This window comes from Hylobates moloch, unplaced genomic scaffold, assembly GCF_009828535.3.
Source record: "Hylobates moloch isolate HMO894 unplaced genomic scaffold, HMol_V3 SCAFFOLD_13, whole genome shotgun sequence".
Classification (NCBI taxonomy): domain Eukaryota; kingdom Metazoa; phylum Chordata; class Mammalia; order Primates; family Hylobatidae; genus Hylobates; species Hylobates moloch.
Genome location: NW_026652288.1, coordinates 78,375,762 through 78,394,984, shown reverse-complemented (window position 1 = coordinate 78,394,984; position 19,223 = coordinate 78,375,762). Strand labels below are relative to the sequence as shown.

The window sequence follows — 19,223 nt, the reverse complement described above, 5'->3', positions numbered from 1 at the left end:
AAACCTGACAAAAACAAGCAATGGAGAAAGGATTCCCTATTTAATAAATGGTGCTGGGAAAACTGGCTAGCCATATGTAGAAAGCTGAAACTGGATCCCTTCCTTGCACCTTATACAAATATTAATTCAAGATGGATTAAAGACTTAAATGTTAGACCTAAAACCATAAAAACCCTAGAAGAAAACCTAGGCAATACCATTCAGGACATAGGCATGGGCAAGGACTTCATGTCTAAAACACCAAAAGCAATGGTAACAAAAGCCAAAATTGACAAATGGGATCTAATTAAACTAAAGAGCTTCTGCGCAGCAAAAGAAACTACCATCAGAGTGAACAGGCAATCTACAAAATGGGAGAAAATGTTCGCAACCTACTCATCTGACAAAGGGCTAATATCCAGAATCTACAATGAACTCAAACAAACTTACAAGAAAAAAACAAACAACCCCATCAAAAAGTGGGCAGAGGACATGAACAGACACTTCTCAAAAGAAGACATTTATGCAGCCAAAAAACACATGAAGAAATGCTCATCATCACTGGCCATCAGAGAAATGCAAATCAAAACCACAGTGAGATACCATCTCACACCAGTTAGAATGGCCATCATTCAAAAGTCAGGAAACAACAGGTGCTGGAGAGGATGTGGAGAAATAGGAACACTTTTACACTGTTGGTGGGACTGTAAACTAGTTCAACCATTGTGGAAGTCACTGTGGCGATTCCTCAGGGATCTCGAACTAGAAATACCATTTGACCCAGCCATCCCATTACTGGGTATATACCCAAAGGATTATAAATCATGCTGCTATAAAGACACATGAACATGTATGTTTATTGCGGCACTATTCACAACAGCAAAGACTTGGAACCAACCCAAATGTCCAAAAACGATAGACTGGATTAAGAAAATGTGGCACATATACACCATGGAATACTATGCAGCCATAAAAAATGATGAGTTCATGTCCTTTGTAGGGACATGGATGAAACTGGAAACCATCATTCTCAGTAAACTATCGCAAGGACAAAAAACCAAACACCGCATGTTCTCACTCATAGGTGGGAATTGAACAATGAGACCACATGGACACAGGAAGGGGAACATCACACTCCGGGGACTGTTGTGGGGTGGGGGGAGGGGGGAGGGACAGCATTAGGAGATATACCTAATGCTAAATGACGAGTTAATGGGTGTAGCACACCAACATGGCGTATGTATACATATGTAACAAACCTGCACATTGTGCACATGTACCCTAAAACTTAAAGTATAATAATAATAATAATAAAAAGAAAAAAATACCTAGTTTAAAATTCAAGATCATCCTTTACATTTTACTCAGTAGATCTTTTAATTTTAAAACTAGAAAAGCCATTAGAAATTGTTTTAATTTTTAACTTTTTAATGAGCTACTTCACATGTATATCAGAGCATTAAAATAGAAATCAAACATCATGTCAAAGTGATTACAAAATACCACTAGGCTAGAAATTTCCCCCAATACATAGAATTTTTATAAGATAATACTTCAAAAAAAATCTTGGATGCTATTTAAACAAGAGGATACTGCTGATTTTAAACAAAAATTTCTGATATTCTTAGCAAACCATGCTGTCTTTCTTTGTAGTACTCATCATATTTGTAATTTTTCATTTATTTGTGTGATAAATATGTGCCTCTCCCTCTACACTGAAAACTCCAGAATAATGTTTGCTTTTTTTAATCACAATGAGTTTATGTAAATCATAATAATTTTTAAAAGATGTAATTTCCTTGGATTAATTCAGCCAGAAATGGAACCAGGAATTAACACATTTCTTGGGTTTCCTAATCCTTCTAGCCACACCATTTCGATGAGATTATTTTTTACCTTGTGTAAATATTGCTGTGTCTGGAATAAGAATACAACATAACTGAGTCAAAGTCAAATTCAAAAGTCTTGAGAAATCAAACCTGATCACTCTTACCATTTTTCAGGCTGTCATATCCCATTGAGTGGCGGATTTCTTTCTGGGTAGACCCTTGGGCCCCAAGTTCCATCATTCCCATTGCAAGAGCAATACTCAATGGAGAGAAGAGAATATTTTCATCTTCACCAGTGGCTCTAAGACGATTATACATATTCACTGACAAGTCAGCAATGGTTTCCTCAGGGAAAGTGGCCCTTGTAGCCATACTTTGCAGAACCAGCAAAGAGAAGAGTCCAAGGAAAGCCATATTGTAATAGTTTGAAGCCTAAAAAAAATAATTTACATATTAATTATTAGTTATCTCTATAACAAAAGTATCATGGAAGGATATGTTGGGAGGTTCTACTTTTAAAAAGTCAATTAATAGTCAAATGAACAAATAACACTACAAAGTTCTGAGGACTCTCCCAGGAACAAGATACCATGGTCCCCACCTTCATGGGCTTAAGAGTATGTATAGTTACTTACACAACAAGTAATTACAAGTCATGTTTGGTGAAACTAATTTATCAGTTTTTCATAGCCTCGCCAAATACAGTTTGATCATGACTTTGAATGGACTTACTCTAGCTTCCACTAAACTACATAGGTCTAGGACAAGTATAATAAAAACCAAAAGATATTTGCAGGGCTTAAGAAGAACTAGCACCGCTAGGCATTTGAAAATGTCACTTCACCCATTTATAAAGTAAATGCACCTTGCAGCTGGGTTACCAACTGGTGAGCAGAGATCAGACATATACCTGCCTCAAATCCCAGTTTATTCATTCCAGGTTGCAGAGCCCACAGGAAGTGGTAACCCAGAGAAGGAGCAGACTCAGCACATCTTTGTGTGATTGTTCCTCACATATTGGTTCCTAGGAGGCTGCTCCTCTCCCGGTGACAATCTTTGGGCAGGGAGGAGCCCCCTACCAAAGTTGAGAATGAGGCTGAATTCTCGCTACAACACAGTCCATTTATATTCAGGCTTATGTTACCATTTCAGCTTACACCAAACAAACTGGTGTTTCTATTTAAATTAATATTTCTAATTATCAAGCTCATCAGGTTCTTGAACCAAATTGAAGGGCATCAAGGCCACATTCTCTCTTGGAGAAAAAAACACCATCAGTGCCCAGATATCTCTGAATAATATCTCTGCCTCTTGGCATGCCAGTGTTCCAGAAGCCCTGTCTTCCCACAAACAGCCTGACTTGAGCACACTGGGGACACGATTTCCTCTTGCCTTCGTATTCTCCCATTTTTGTCACTGCAGGCATTTGGAAAGCTAAACTGTTTATTCATACAATTAAGTAACTTGTTCTTGATCGTTTAAAAAAATCACTAAAACAACATGTAAAGTGATATTGAGCAAATGCATTTGGAAAATTGTATTTTAATTATGGTCGAGCATTAATAGTCTCCGTTACTCAATTAACAGAGTACATACACATTTAACTGAAGAGCAGAGTGATTCCAACAGGCTTATGAATTAGAAGATCCTACTCAGTCCTGTAACATTTATTTGTAACTCCAATTTCAGAGAACTGCCTGGTGACTTTGTAAGTCCTTCACATTTTCATGATAGAAGCATCCGTTTTTTTGTCTGAAAAGTTCCAAAGTCCTCTGCCCTCACCCCTTCACCCTCCTGCATTTTTATGCAAGTTTAAATAGTTATTGCTTGTTTAGGAAGGTAAGTCTCAGCCTCTTTGTAAATATGAACTCTCACCACCTCCATTGCTAATGGGATGACAGCTAATGGGAGATGGAGTGCACTGCTGCGGGGCAGGCTCTGTCACTCATGCAGCATTAGGATAAAGCCAGGTGCCAAGAGCACAGCAGCCCTGCCAGTCTACTGATTTCAGCCACCTTTGGGGGGCTGCCGCTGCTTTGGCATTCTTACTTCCTTTTGTACTCCAGAGAATTCCAGGAAAAGGCAGAAGCTTTACTTGTGGTGATGCATGCGATATGTTTAAACAAACCTACTGTACTGCAAGTTGTATAAAAGTATAGCACAATTACATACAATACACAATACTTGATAATGAAAATAAATGACTGTGTTACTGGTTTACGTATTTACTATACATACTTCTTATCATTAAAAAAAAAATAACTGTTATACAGCCTCAGGCAGATCCTTCAGGAGGTATTCCAGAAGAAGGCATTGTTATCACAGATGACAGCTCCATGGGTGTTACTGCCCCTGAAGACCATCTAGTGGGATAAGATGTAGAGGTGGAAGACAGCGATGTTTATTATCCTGATCATGTGCAGGCCTGGGCGAATATGTGTATTTGTGTCTTAGCTTTTAACAAAAATGTTTAAAAAGTAAAAATATAAAAATAAAAAGTAGAAAATTAGAAAAAAAGCTTGTAGAATAAGGATATAAAGAAAGAAAATGCTTTTGTACAGCTGTACGATGTGTCTGTGTTTTAAGTGTTGTTACACACTTACACACTTACTGAACACAGCTTGCAAGGTTAGAAGTTCTTTGGGTAAGTGAGTGAGTAAGAGGTAAGTGAATGTGAAGCCTAGGACATTGCTGTACACTACTGGAGCCAGACGTGGTGGCATTACAAAATGGTCAAAAAGTTTTTTAAACATTTAAAACTTCATAAAGTATAAAAGTTACAGTAGGTGAAGGTTAATTTATTATTGAAGAAAGAAAGGCATTTTTAATAAATTTAGTATAGCCAAAGTATACAGTGTTTATAAATTCTACGGTAACATACAGTAATGTTCTAAGCATCACATTCACTGACCACTCATTCACCGATTTAACCAGAAAACTTCTGCCCATGCAAGCTCCATTCATGGTAAGTGTCCTTTACAGGGACATCATATTTTATCTTCTCCAAGTCTTTTTTTTTTTTTTCGAGACGGAGTCTCCCTCTGTCGCCCAGGCTGGAGTGCAGTGGCGCGATCTTGGCTCACTGCAACCTCCGCCTCCCGGGTTCACGCCTTTCTCCTGCCTCAGCCTCCCAAGTAGCTGGGACTACAGGCGCCCGCCACAACGCCCGGCTAATTTTTTTTTTGTATTTTTAGTATAGACGGGGTTTCACCATGTTGGCCAGACTGGTCTCGAACTCCTGACCTCAAGTGATCTGCCCGCCTTGGCCTCCCAAAGTGCTGGGATTACAGGCGTGAGCCACTGCGCCTGGCCTATCTTCTCCAAGTCTTATATCTTGTCCCATTTATCCAAGGACTGGAAAGGCAGGTTATAGTGTATTTTACTATTCCTTTTTTATGTTTAGATACACAAATACCACTGTGTTACAACTGCCTACCATATTCAGTACAGTAACATACTGTACAAGTTTGTAGCCGAGGAGCTACGTAATACCATATAGCCCAGGTGTGTAGTAGGCTATGCTATCTAGGTTTGTGTAAGTATACTCGGTGATGTTGCCACAAGAGTGAAATTGCCTAATGACTCATTTGTTCAAATATATCTCTGTCATTATGCAATGAATAAGTGTGTAAGACCAAGCAATTAAATTTACTGTATGACACTTGCATCTGTCAGTCAATAACACAACCATTTGGAAACCACTGCATTTAACATGAATATCATATTTTAGGCTAAGAAAAATATTGTACTTGTATAAAACAAAATCCAACCTATTACCAATTAGCATTCCATAAAACAAGGCAAAATCTACTATGATCACAGGCATTTTTGTTTACAAATGAACGCACCATAAGATGATAATAATAATAGTTAACATTTGTTGAATACTTATAACAACTATCTTATTTAAACTTTGCAATCACCTTATAAGTACAGACACTTATTATCTCCATTTTATTAATGGAAATGCAGGCTTACAGAGGTTAGGAACTTGCCCAAGGTCATACAGGAAGTGCTAGAGCCAGGATTAGAGCCCAAGTCAGCTTTACAGGGCTTTACCTAAACTAACCTGGCTAAACTAACCTGGCTCTCCAGTCCTTGGAACAGTGGGACAATATATAAGATGGAGAACAAAGACTTGGATGTAAGTCCCGTTGGCTATCATGCTGTTTGACCCTCAGCAAGTCACATGAATTCTCTCAGCCCTAGCATCCTCATTAATGAAATAAAGGTATTAATCCCCACTCTGCAAAATTATTAAGGAAATAAATAAGAGAGAGTGTGCAAAGCACTCTTTTTTTTGAGACACAGTCTCGCTCTGTCGCCAGGCTGGAGTGCAGTGGTGAGATCTCGGCTCACTGCAACCTCCACCTCCCGAGTTCAAGCGATTCTCCTGCCTCTGCCTCCCAAGTAGCTGAGACTACTACAGGCGCATGCCACCACGCCCAGCTAATTTTCGTATTTTTAGTAGAGACGGGGTTTCACCATGTTGGCCAGGATGGTCTCGATCTCTTGACCTCATGATCCACCCGCTTTGGCCTCCCAAAGTGCTGGGATTACAGGTGTGAGCCACCATGCCTGGCGTGAAGCACTCATTTTAAGCAACAAGTTATTCTAACAGAGGACATTATGAAAAAATGTTTCCTAGGTATCTATATTTTTTAAGTTAAATAGGCCAGAGAACCAAAATGAGTATTTTTATCATTGTTATGGTTTCGCTATGTCCCCAGCCAAAATCTCATCTTGAATTGTAATCCCCATAATCCCCAATTTGGTAAAGCGCAGGACCAGGTGGAGGTAATTAGATCATGAGGGCGACTTCCCCATTGCTGTTCTCATAATAGTGAGTGAGTTTCACAAGTTCTGATGGTTTTATAAGCGTCTGTCATTTCCCATGCTTGCACTCTCTCCATCCTGCCACCCTGTGAAGAAGGTGCCTGCTTCTTCTTTGCCTTCCACCATGATTGTAAGTCTCCTGAGGCCTCTCTAGCAATGTGGAACTGTGAGTCAATTAAACCTCCTTCCTTTATAAATTACCCAGTCTCAGGTATTTCTTCATAGCCATGTGAGAACGGACTAATACAATCATCTCTGTTGCCCATCTAATGTAGCACCATTAGCCATTTATTCAGCCAAGACTGATCGAGTCCTTGAGGATAACCATGAGGTTATCAAAATTTATAAGGACAGGCTCTTGTCCTCAAGGAACTCACGTTATTTACAAGAGTGTACAATTAATATGACAGTTGCTCTTTAAGAAAATAGATCTTTTTAAGAATGAGAAGAATAAATCATCCCTGCAGGAAAATACACGCACATGGATAGCAGAAAATTATATCCACTGGCCAGAATATTCACTGATCTCAGGTTAAAAACCTCTGGTTTACAGAGGTTACAGATGGTCAGATAGAAAAAAAAGCAACGTTAGATGGACCTGCAGCTCTGCAGGTTTTTCTTACTGGGGAAAACGGGATGTCAAAACCACAGATGTATCTTTGGGCTTCTGGACTCCTGGAAAGAGCTCCCATTATGTTTGTGGGAGAGGGCTCTGCCAGGGCAGTGGGCAGCAGGCCACTTATGACACATTCTGCCAAGAAATTTGGACCATGTGGCTGTGAATTGTGGGAGCAGGCCTTGTCAGGGAACTCTTTCAGAGAGCTGAAAGAACTCTGCTCTGGAAACACACGTGTCTATCTACAGTTAAGTGATCTTTCTTCCTTTTGAAGGCAAGATGTCCAGCTTGCAAGCAAAATTACCTCTGCTAGCCTACTCTAGCCTCTCTGCTGCTGGTTGCTGGCTCCCTCCTTTGCCTCTGCTGCCTCTGACTTCTCCTGAATGTTGGGTAGTTATTTTTAGTTTCTAGGTTTTTGGCTGGGTGGGGGCTGAAAGGAGTGGTTTCCTTGTTCTACATTTTAAATGTTGATATTCTCCACAGATGTAGTCCTGGCCCTTCTCTCTTCTTGGTAGTACACTTCTCATGCCCACTGGTGAACTCTCAAAACAAAGATACTTCAAGTATTATATCTATTAAGATTACTCCTAAATAAGTAAAATTATAGCTCTGGCTTCATTTTTATCTTAATTTTTGATATGCATTGGTAATTGTTCTTGGGATATTTATTCGTTGATGCCTGCCAGCAGTTTGAATTCAAGGAGGCCTAAACAGGACTCCTTATCTGATCAAATCTACTCTTTTTTCTTTCAATGTCAAAGCATTTGACTCCCCTCCATCTCTTTTTCCCTCATGGTCAATTCATTGTCAAACACTCATTCCATGTTGCACCCTGGCACCTCTCCTGTTGATCATCCCATGGCCATTCCCATGGCCACAATGACAGTTCTTCCTCTCAGTGCATCTCAAGGACTGTACCAACGGTTCTGGTTCCCAGCCACTCTCTAAACTGCTGGTTATTGGCCTCTTCAATCCAACGTATGCTGAGCCTCCAGATCAATTGTCTTGATACTCCTTATGACCAGGCTATTCCTATGTTTACAAAACCTCAGGAGTTCTCTCATACCTGTAGACCAAAGCCCAAAATCTTTAGTCCTGAATATAACACAGCCTTTGTACTGTGACGCAGCATAACTTTCTACTTACTACTCCTTCATGGATCCTGTAACTCTAGCCAGACTCCGTTTTGCATCAGATACACCAGAATTTTCCTCTCCTGTTACTGGCTTGTGTAGTTCTCGTTCTGAAACTAATCTAGCCCAAGTTCCATATGTTCAAATCCAAAGCACTTCTCCAGGTTCTGTTCTATTTTCATCGCCTTCATGAATACCCACTTGATTCTTCAATTAAAACAGCAACTTCCTCCCTCCTTTGAAATCCTGGCAAGTTTTTACCTCTACCTCTCCAATAGCACATACCACTGCTTCCTTCTGTTACAGGTAATTTCGTACATGGATCATCTCTTGTCCTAAGCTTTTTGAGGACACGAGTGGAAGGATATTCATCTTTGTATATCTTAGGATAATCAGAATGAGCACCTAATTAATTACACATAGTAGGTGCCAAATAAATATTAAATTAATATAGTGTGACAAGTAAAGGCCCATAATGCTGTACCAGAAGGAACAGCAAGAGTAGTTGTCACTTCTAAATTATTAAGGCTAATCTACTTTGAGCCCAGGGGTAGTAGCTCAATTTTTTCTTCTCTTTGAAAAAGTGTTTCCATCTCTACAGCCCGACAAAGTGGTATTGTCACCAATGACTGGACACATAATATAATAACAAGTACACTACCTCGAACAATCGCAGAAGGTGGTACCAAAACATTACAATATTAACATTAGTCTACAAAATGCCAGGGCCCTACTATTACTCATAATAATCAATACATTCTCAAATGAGTTACTCTCACATAGATAATTACATTGGAGATTTATTATTTTTCTAGCTACTCTGTAAAATGCCTTTACATAAAAACAACAAGAGGCTGCAGTACCAGAATAGTAGTAGATAGTGCTATGGTAGTAGAAAAGGTAGAAGTAGGTTAGCTATGAATAAACTGCCGTTAATTCTTGCATTTCTCTCCTTTGTTACCAGTGGTAGAGTAAGTTGCATATAAGTGCATACATGTATACTACTTTAGAAAACACTTCATTAAAACAAGTAAGGGAACTAAATCTTCTTGTAATTGAGGTATGATGAATCACAAAACTGAAAGTCCGCATTATAAAAAAAGATAGTCTTTTTCAACTTCCCTGGTAGTTCATCTAATTTATAAGGGATTGATTATTCATAAATGCATCTTTTTTATAACCCAATTATTTTAAAATTATAAAAAATGGTTTCATAATTGTGAGTTGAGAAAAAGAGAGAGGTGTCCTTTGGTAGCTGAGAAAAATGCTTGAGGGAGGCCCTTTCTCCAGTAAAAAAAAAAAAAAAGCCACAAGAAATAACTAGGGAGAGATGCCTAACAAAAAGAACACTGTGTTAGAAGTTCCCTGCCTGTTAATTCTCAGACTTTTGTATGTAAAGGACTAGTAATTCCTTTAGTTGAAAGAACCTACATAGGACTACTAAATTTTTGTTCTACTAATATATTGGGGTGGCGGCAGAAAAATTTACAAAAATAATACCTCTTTTAATCATACAAAATAAAGAATACATCAATCACATAAAAAATGAATATTTCAACATGAAAATAAAACAATCCCTTGAAGTGGATATTTTTGAATTCATAAAAATTCACTACTTTGTTTTTTTCATTTTGCCACAGACTGGTGAAAACTTTATCATAGGTGTTTGGAAAACTGGGAGTTTGGAAACCATTGCTTTAACTTTGGTTAATACTAGCTACCTTGGTGAAAGTTGGAATAAGTTAAAGTTTCCAGGCCTGTGTTTCCCGATTTGCTAAGAGAAAGGCACGATTAGATCAGCAGCAATGAAGCTAGGAACTTTGTCAAAAAAACTTGTCAAAAAAAAAGGGGGTCACACTTTGTGAAACAATCTGTATTTTAGAAATCTGTAATTTTGCAAATTCCTCATGTATAGTGTTCCTTCCCTTTCCTAATTCTAATAAATCTTATAATCAATGTCCAAAGAAATCAGCTGATCATCATACAGACAATTATGTGTCAGAGCTGTCATTTCCTGTGCATGTGCCATAGCCTAGACAAGTGTGTGCTTTAAGCTGTTTGTTTATCCTTGTTCCCTCAGTTGAATTGTTTCCATTGGTCCTGCCTCTCACAGTAGTTTTCCTTAAACTTGGATGTGGACTTGTCCTCAATAGGACTGTACTGTGATGGCAGAACTGAACAGAAAAAGTACTGTGTATGCAGAAGAGAATGAAGAGCACCAGAGGATGTAAATTTACTGTAAGTAATGCAAATATTCATCACTCAAGAAATGAACCAAGTGATTCTCTTGTAAAATAACAATTAAATGTTTTACAGAGGACCCAAGAATAGAAAACACATGCAAGTAGATAAATCTGTGCAAGTTAATAAATCTTTTGGCCTTGGGTTATCCAAAAGGACTGTCTGTTGGATGCCAACCAGCACAGTTAAAGGCAGAAGGATTTGTCAGTCTTACAGAATAGATCACAGTGTTTTCAAAGCTAGGAAAAGTGAATACCCCGTGAATGCTATGCTGAGGACAACTGCTTAGGTGGTAAGCTATCAAAACCTTCCTTACAACTTTCAAAATTAGCTGCGTAACCTCAGGTATATAATTAAATTGGAGTGTGTAGAGAGAGTAGGAGTATGGGGTGGATTATGTAGAAAATATCCCAGTATTCTTTGAAATGCTTTAAGATTACATTTTCAATCACAAAGCTGCTAAAAAGGTTTCAATCAGGAAATGCACTATGAAAGTATCATGTCATATGCATGATAAATGATGGACAAAGTGATTCAGAAGAATGTTAAAAAGGTTTAAACTGTTGTTTACTGAGGGAATAATATGTCATGGTATAAATATACTCTGTTTTTTAAAGAAGTATATATTTTTTCCTTTTCAAATTTTCTTTCTCCTCCAAAAAACCATTACTAAATTAAGATGTCTCTTCAAGCCAATGGGCCAGAACCTATGAAATGAGGGACTACAAAGAGACTTAATTCTGTAATACTATCCATGAAATTATGATATAAATGATTTAATCCTTTCTCCTTTTTCTCTTTCTTTTGCCTCTCCCTCTAGCTACCCAGCTCATTGTGACCCTTCCCATACCTCTTAACTTGGAGTTTGTAATAGGAGACATGTTTGTTTTTTTTTTTTCTGTACTATTGAATCAAACAAAAGGGAAATCTCCTCAGATATCTCTCAAATAAGGTGAACTTGAGAAAATGGCCAGGTACATCAAAAGGGCATAACCATGGAGAGAGTAATATATGAAGAGTTAATTTACCAGAAAAAAAATTATGAAAGACTTGGGAATGGGCCAAGATGATTACTGGATGTCTTCAATGAAAACTAGGTATTATTGAAAACATACATTTCTAGGTTATCTGACTCTATGGGTTTTGAAGTTTTCTTTGAACAATTTTACAACTCTCTGTATTGTAGAAAACTGGTCATGAGACAAATAATTCTAGTCCATAATAATGCACAACATACAGGTATAGTGGAATGCAATTGATTATTGCCCTGTGGATATTGGCCAGTTTGCATCTATTAAGCAAATGTATTTTGGTATTTCTGAAGGCTTATGTAGTCATTTGCTTTTTGGATCCTTTCCTGAATCGGTTCTAATAGCTTACTGGCTATCTCATTAATTATTGAGCTAAAAAAATCTTTGATATATGTTTGTTTTGCATTTGTATGAGAGTCAAGATTATAACCTTCTTAAAAATAATTACCATTTAATTGGTTTAAAAAATTTTTTAAGCTAGAAATTTTTCTTTTAAAAATATGTATGTTCATAGAATAATCCAATAATTAGACTAGGAAGGTACTGGAATATTAGCCTTTTCTTAATCACTAACCATTCCTTAATCATTGCTTGAATTTGTACTGTATCAGTGATAGCCCAAAATGATTTGGTAGAACTCTGTAGCTTGGAATTACTGATCACAGAGCAACTGGCACTGACTTGGCTGTGCTACAGTTGAAATTGCCTTTGCAAAGATTATAGTAGCAGGATAAATCTAACACAGCTGACGTCATCTTGCTTCTAACCTCACAAGCTATCTGTCCTTGCTCATTCCTGGGCATAGGCCAAGCTAACTATGAGAGGAATTTAGCTTATGGTTTAACTTTAAAGAAATGATGATAATAGTCCCTTCCCCAAACTAACTCTTTTCTTGTTTGGGAACTGAAACTAACTGCCTTCCTAAAACTATTGAAAGTCCACAAGGTTAGAATTATGGTAAGGGCCTGAATTCTGCCAGCCTATAATCATAGTTAACTGATAATCAGCCATTGTTCTCTAGCTTGCTTACTGCTCAGGAATCATGTAGCCAGAGGTCACAAGATTTGGAACTTTCCTAATTGCTGCTATAAATCACATCACTATTATCAAAATCTAAGACTTGTCTTTGAGGTATTTTTCAGGCTTTTGAATACAGGTGGACCAACTGATGCCACCCAGATCAGTGACTCACACAAAGGAACGGACTCAACTGGTCCTGTGATCCCCACCCAGACACTGACTCAGCTTCCAAAGACAGTTTGAATCTCCTATGATTTCATCCCCAACCAATCAGCGAAACCCATTTCCTAGCCCCTGCCCACCAAATTATCTTTACAAACCATAGCCTTTGTGATCTCAGGAAGGCAAATTTGAGAAATATCTCCCATTCTACTGCTCAGCTGCTTTGTGATAATTAAATTCTTTCTCTGCTGCAACAGTGTTGTCTTAGTGTATTGGCTTTATCTGTGCAGCAGGAAAGAAGAACCCACTGGGCTGTAACACAGGTCTAAAATTCTTGGTTATTTTACATGCATCCAAGAGTACAGTAGGACCTGATGACCTGCTCATTTGGGGACTAACAAGTTGTCTTAGTCTCTTTTCTGTTGCTATAATAGAATAACCACAGACTGGGTAATTTATAAAGAAAAGAAGTTTATTTGGCAAATGATTCTGAATGCTGGGAAGTCCAAGAGCATGGCACCAGCATCAGATGAGGGTCATCCCATTGTGGAAGGCTGAAAGGTAAAAAGGCAAGAGAAGATGAGAGAGGGCAGTATGGAGAGGAAAAGGAGGCCAAACTCCTGCAATAACCAGCCTGCTCCCATGATAACAGCATTAATCCATTCATGAGGGCAGAGCCCTCATACCCCAATCACTTCCAAAGCCCCACCTCTTAACATTGTTACAGCAGCAATCAAGTTTCCAACACATAAACTTTTGGAGGGCACATTCAAACCGTAACACAATCTAGCCCTAGAAATGTTTGGAAACAACTAAGAATATGTAGTGCCAAAACTCCCTAGAATTTCTAAAGTACTTTCTTATATATTTAATATATTAAATTTGAATTCCTCAGCATTGAGAGAAGGGTGGTTGAAATGAAGATGAACTGTGACTCAGAAGAGAAGACTCCCTTTCTTTAGCAGTGTTTGAGACTTCCAAAAAGCTTTTGGGCTTTCCCCGGGTGCATCCCTGGACCACAACATCACCTGTGTAGTGGGAGACAGAGGGTTTTAACCTCCAAGAATATTTCACAACTACAATAACCTCTCGTGAAACTGTTTTGACTCAATAAATAAATGCTGAATAAATAAATCTCTGGCCAATCCTCTTCCCATCTTAGGTAATAAGAAATTTTTAAAATTAAAAGCTAAAATACTTGAATATTTTGTGTCCTTTTAGAAGTTAAGATAATGTCAATAAAGAAAAAACATACTCACGACATTGTCAAAGATGATAAGGAGGACTGATCAAGAGGGACTACTGCAGTGGGGGTTTTGCAGTAGTAGAGAGAGATCGGGTTTAACTCCAAATACCAGGACAAGTGGGAATTTATAGCCAAAGAGCAGAGTGGATGTCAGTGAATGGAAAATTACTAAGAGGAAAGATCAGGAATAAGGGGGCCCGTACCTAAACTGACCTGACAGGATTCCTGGTGAAGGCAGGCCAGAGTGATAAGATATGGAGGATGATGGGGGTAGGATGGGCAAGATGAGGAATTTCATCATATATCAAGACTAGGGGATTCTCACTATACTGACTCAGCAAGATTCTTACTAAAACTGGACCAAGTAGGTCAAGGACAGAGTCCAAGGTCAGGGCCTAGTTGAGAAGACAGTTCAGAGGAGTCTGACTCAAGTCCAGTCAAGGAGATAGTCTTTGCCGGTGTTGTCTAATAGAACTTTCTGTGCTGACAGAAATACTACATATGTGTGCGTCTCCAGTGAGACAGCCAGCAGCCACTTTTGGCTATTGAGTTCTTGCAATTTGACTAGTGAAATCAAGGAACTTAACTTTTAATTTGATTAATCAAATAGTCACATGTGGCTAGTGCCTACTGCATTAAACAGTGCAGACACAGCTAGAAGTAGGCTAAACAGACCAACTTTTCCTAACATTGGTTCTTGACCAAAGAGCCCGTAATTCAAGTGTTTAAAACAAAAGCAGAGAAAAATTAGTAGCATTAATCCCACAAAACATGTGTCCTTAGCTAAGATATTTTTATTTAAAAACAAATTCCCTTTCTTCAGGAGATCTCAAACGATAAAGAGGCTCCATCTGGAATTCCAAAGGCTTTTGGTTAAAAGCCTGGGGAAAGCAAAATCAATCAATGCCAACAAAACCCAGTGCGCTGGCAGGTCCCCAGCCCTCCTGGAAATAAGATTTGGGCTTTCCATAAAATGTAATGAATAATTCTCTTTGGCATAATTGGGGAGAATTTGTACTTGCCAATGAATGACTTCCTTTGGATTAATGTCAGGAGAGCTAAACAAGTGACACACAAGCCCTAAGACAAAAATCAGCAAGTAGTTTCAGAGAGACGGGTAAAAAGTCATCATCAATCAAGACTGCATGTGGCCCAAGGCCATTGTGGAATGAAGCCAGGCATTAATGGTCTTAACTTACCCATTAATGCTTTAAGAAATCCCTACGGTTTGATCTCTTCCCTAGACAGTGGGCTTGCCTGTTTACAAGACTGTGGAATATTTATGCTGGAAACACCTTGTAAGGCCTCCCCCCATTTTGTAGGTGAGAAAAGAGTATGTTTTTTTTCGCTTTTTTTTTGAGACAGTCTCGCTCTGTCGCCCAGGCTGGAGTGCAGTGGAGAAAAGAATATTTTTACTGAACAATTTCTTGTACAAAAAGGATATTTAATGAGCTAAAGACTTACATATTAATGCAATACTTAGAATTGCATTCACTCCATTCATTCATTCAACAAATATGTATTCTTGCCAGCTATGTGCCAGCCCCTGAGCTAGATGCTAGGGATACAGAAAAAACAGGATGAAACAGGCAACCCACCTTTGTGGTATTTTTCTTCATCTACTAGGTCTACATTGTTCAAGGAGATATTCAGCTTTTCATGAAGAATTTAAAAGAAATTACATTTTCTAATTTTTTATTATTAAAATGTTTTCGTGTAATAAAATTTTAAAAGTTGGCTGTGTCCCTGAAAGTCTAAAAATACTCAGATATAAAGTTGCTCCCCAATTGTTTTGCTAATAAAGAGAGTTGTAGCCTGACTCATCCTCTAATCATTCATGTGTTAAAGTGACACTTCAGGTGAAGCCCGTCTCTACTAAAAATACAAAAATTAGCCGGGCGTGGTGGCAGGTGTCTGTAATCCCAGCTACTCTGGAGGCTGAGACAGGAGAACTGTTTGAACCCAGGAGGTGGAGGTTGCAGTGAGCTGAGACTGCGCCACTGCACTGCAGCCTGGGCAACAGAGCGAGACTCTGTCTCAAATAATAATAATAATAATAATAATAATAATAATAATAATAATAAAGTGACACTTCATTGTACCCTGAAGGGCTGGGAAATCAGGTAAAATTTTCAGAGAAGTTATTTAGAACACACACTTAAAATTCGCACAGACTTTTAGAGCATTCAAAGACAGTTTTAAACTTATCTTGATAATGAACAGGCCGAACTGGAAATATGTTATTATAATATAATGATATCTTGATACAGGACAGCAGGATATAGGACTGTTAGTCATACGTATACATCAAAGCCTCCCATATTAAATGGTATTCGTATTATATTTGTAGATTGTTTTTGTCTTTTTTGCTTTTTTGGATTCTGTGTCTCTCTCCACTACAATGTCAGCTTCACAACTGTTATTTTACTCCTTTAGCTTTAACCACTTGCTGTACTTTGTAACAGTGGCCCCCAACCTTTTGGGCACCAGGGACAGGTTTTGTGGAAGACAATTTTTCAGTCGACAGGGGTGAGGGGATGGTTTGGGGATGAAACTGCTCCACCTCAGATCATCAGGCATTAGTTAGATTCTCATAAGGAGTGCACAACCTAGATCCCTCACATGCACACTTGACAATAGGGTTCAGGCTCCTATGAGAATCTAATGCTGCTGCTGATCTGACAGGAGGTGGAGCTCGGGTTGGTAATTCTCGCTTGCCCACCATTCACCTCCTGCTGTACGGCCTGGTTCCTAACAGGTCACTGACCAGTACTGGTCCATGGCCCAGGGATTGGGGACCTCTGCTTTATAAGATCAGATATGAGGTTTGAGAACATCTGTAAACTCTCCTGAGGTGAAATGGATAGGTTCACTTTGCTGCAGTAGCTACTGAAGCCATGCAGATACACTTTTATCTTGGCCAATAACCATAATTTTCTCGAGATCTGAGGGCCCTTTTGGTAAGGTGAATTAGACTAATGGGATTCTGACACCAATGCAAATAAGGAAGAATACTAATATTAACTTGAATCTCATGAAATTGTCATTTTTATAAGTCCAAGTGGTCAAATATTGGCAACCTCATATGCCTCAATCTGCTACTTACTAAGCATTAGCTGTGTGCCAAGCTGAAGATGAGAACTTTCATATGTTGTTTTGCTACTTTATATTTCATAGAGTTATTATGATGTTTTAAAAATGTATACTAATTTAGATATCTGGAAAAAAATCTTTATTATTTCCTCTAAGAACTCTTTAAAAAAAAAAAAAAAAACTTGTGGTAGAAATGCTAGAAATTGACAGAAGAAATCTCTAACTGATATGGAACACCAACCTAAGTTAAGTGGCTCTTTTTTAATCACAAAAATACTTGTAGCTGACACTTATTTTACCCTGGGGAAATTAAGTTACGTACGTTACTTTATAAATAGTCTTTTTCAGGACTATAGACTGTGGCGAAAGTCAAAGTAACAAAGAATATGTCAAAAGTAATTTTACTGTTTTGTTTTTTAAAGCTCCCATAAACTTAAAAAAATTTCCTTGACATTGACTATCACGTGCGGTAGCTCACGCCTGTAATCCCAGCACTTTGGGAGGCCAAGGCCGGTGGATCACGAGGTCAGGAGATCGAGACCATCCTGGCTAACATGGTGAAAACCCCGTCTCTACTAAAAATACAAAAAATTAGCTGGGCATGGTGGCGGGCACCTGTAGTCCCATCTACTTGGGAGGCTGAGGCAGGAGAATGGCATGAACCCGGGAGGCGGAGCTTGCAGTGAGCTGAGATCATGCCACTGCACTCCAGCCTGGGCAACAGAGTGAGACTCCGTCTGAAAAAAAAACAAAAACAAAGACATTGACTAACACTGTACTAATGCTATCTGAAAATACCTGCCTGTTAATTCTATTTATAAACCTGCCACACACATTGTAATAGAGGTATTTCTAAAAGAAACTTTGGTTTCCTGTTCCTGTTCATCAGTGTGAATGACTGAAAAGACAACTTATAATTTTTACTGCAGAGTGTAGGCAAACAACTAAAACGTAAGTAAATTTTAAAAAGGCTCTATCAAAGTATTCTAGTTACATTTGCTTGTAATTTTCGGAACAACATTTATAATATAGTAACAGTTTTAGGAAGTATGTAGAAAGATGTGTCAAGGAAATCAGCCAATGTTAATGTTGGTGTAGGTGAAAAAAAACGTAGGGGAAATATTGTAGTTCTTCACAAGGCACTTAAAATAGTAAATCGACCACTCTTATTTCTGGAGATCTCGAGAGAAATGGATTTAATTTATTTTTCTGTATCAAATCCAAGTATAACAGTCCTCACTAACCGGAAACTGTCTTTTATCAAGCTGCTTACATAGCAGCTTAAAGCTTTTCCCATCATTTGACAGGTAGAATGGGAAGTGTAAGTAATGGATCTTACATTGTGAGCAATAGCATTCACTGCCCTGCTATAGTTAGGATGTGTCCCTCTCCTTAGGTAACCACTGAAAGTTCTTAGAACAGTCATGATGAAATGCAGGCAAATGTGTTGGAGTCTTTTGGTTTTATAACTTTTGATTTGCTTCTTGTCTTAAGCACTACCAAATGTTAAAGTTAGTTGTGTCAGATAAACTTCAGGGAAATATATAGATAGATAGATAGATAGATAGATAGATAGATAGATAGATAGATAGATATACATATATATACACATGTATACACTTGTGTATATATATGTATATCTATCTATCTATCTATCTATCTATCTATCTATCTATCTATCTATCTATCTATCGAGAGAGTCTCAAGATGCTGCCCAGGCTGGAATACAATGGCTATTCAAGCAATTTTCCTGCCTCATCTTCCTGAGCAGCTGATACTATAGGTACACTCCTCTGCAGTTGAATTTCAGATAATATTTTAATGACTCCAAGGTATGTGTTAGAGACTGTCATGGAGATAAGACATGTCCATAAATGAATTAGAATAAAATGAAACAATTCTTTTGACTTAACTTTTTAAAAATACAGACAATTAGCCCTGCAGAGAATGACTACATGATGGACATCGGGTTGCCATGAGCATCATGGATTTTACTCCGTAACAGATCTATACAGCTACATTTGAATATACAATTTT

General features: G+C 38.3%; 1 protein-coding gene across 2 annotated transcripts in view; it reads right to left on the bottom strand.

Annotated features, from left to right (window-relative positions):
* SERPINI1 (serpin family I member 1) overlaps positions 1-19,223 on the bottom strand; it is an 89,863-nt gene that overhangs the window by 33,813 nt on the left and 36,827 nt on the right. For both annotated transcript variants that reach the window (XM_032173957.2, XM_032173956.3), the window contains exon 2: positions 1,973-2,240. In XM_032173957.2, coding sequence (XP_032029848.1) covers positions 1,973-2,222 — 250 coding nt within the window. In that variant the 5' untranslated portion in view covers positions 2,223-2,240. The remainder of the gene's footprint in view (positions 1-1,972; positions 2,241-19,223) is intronic.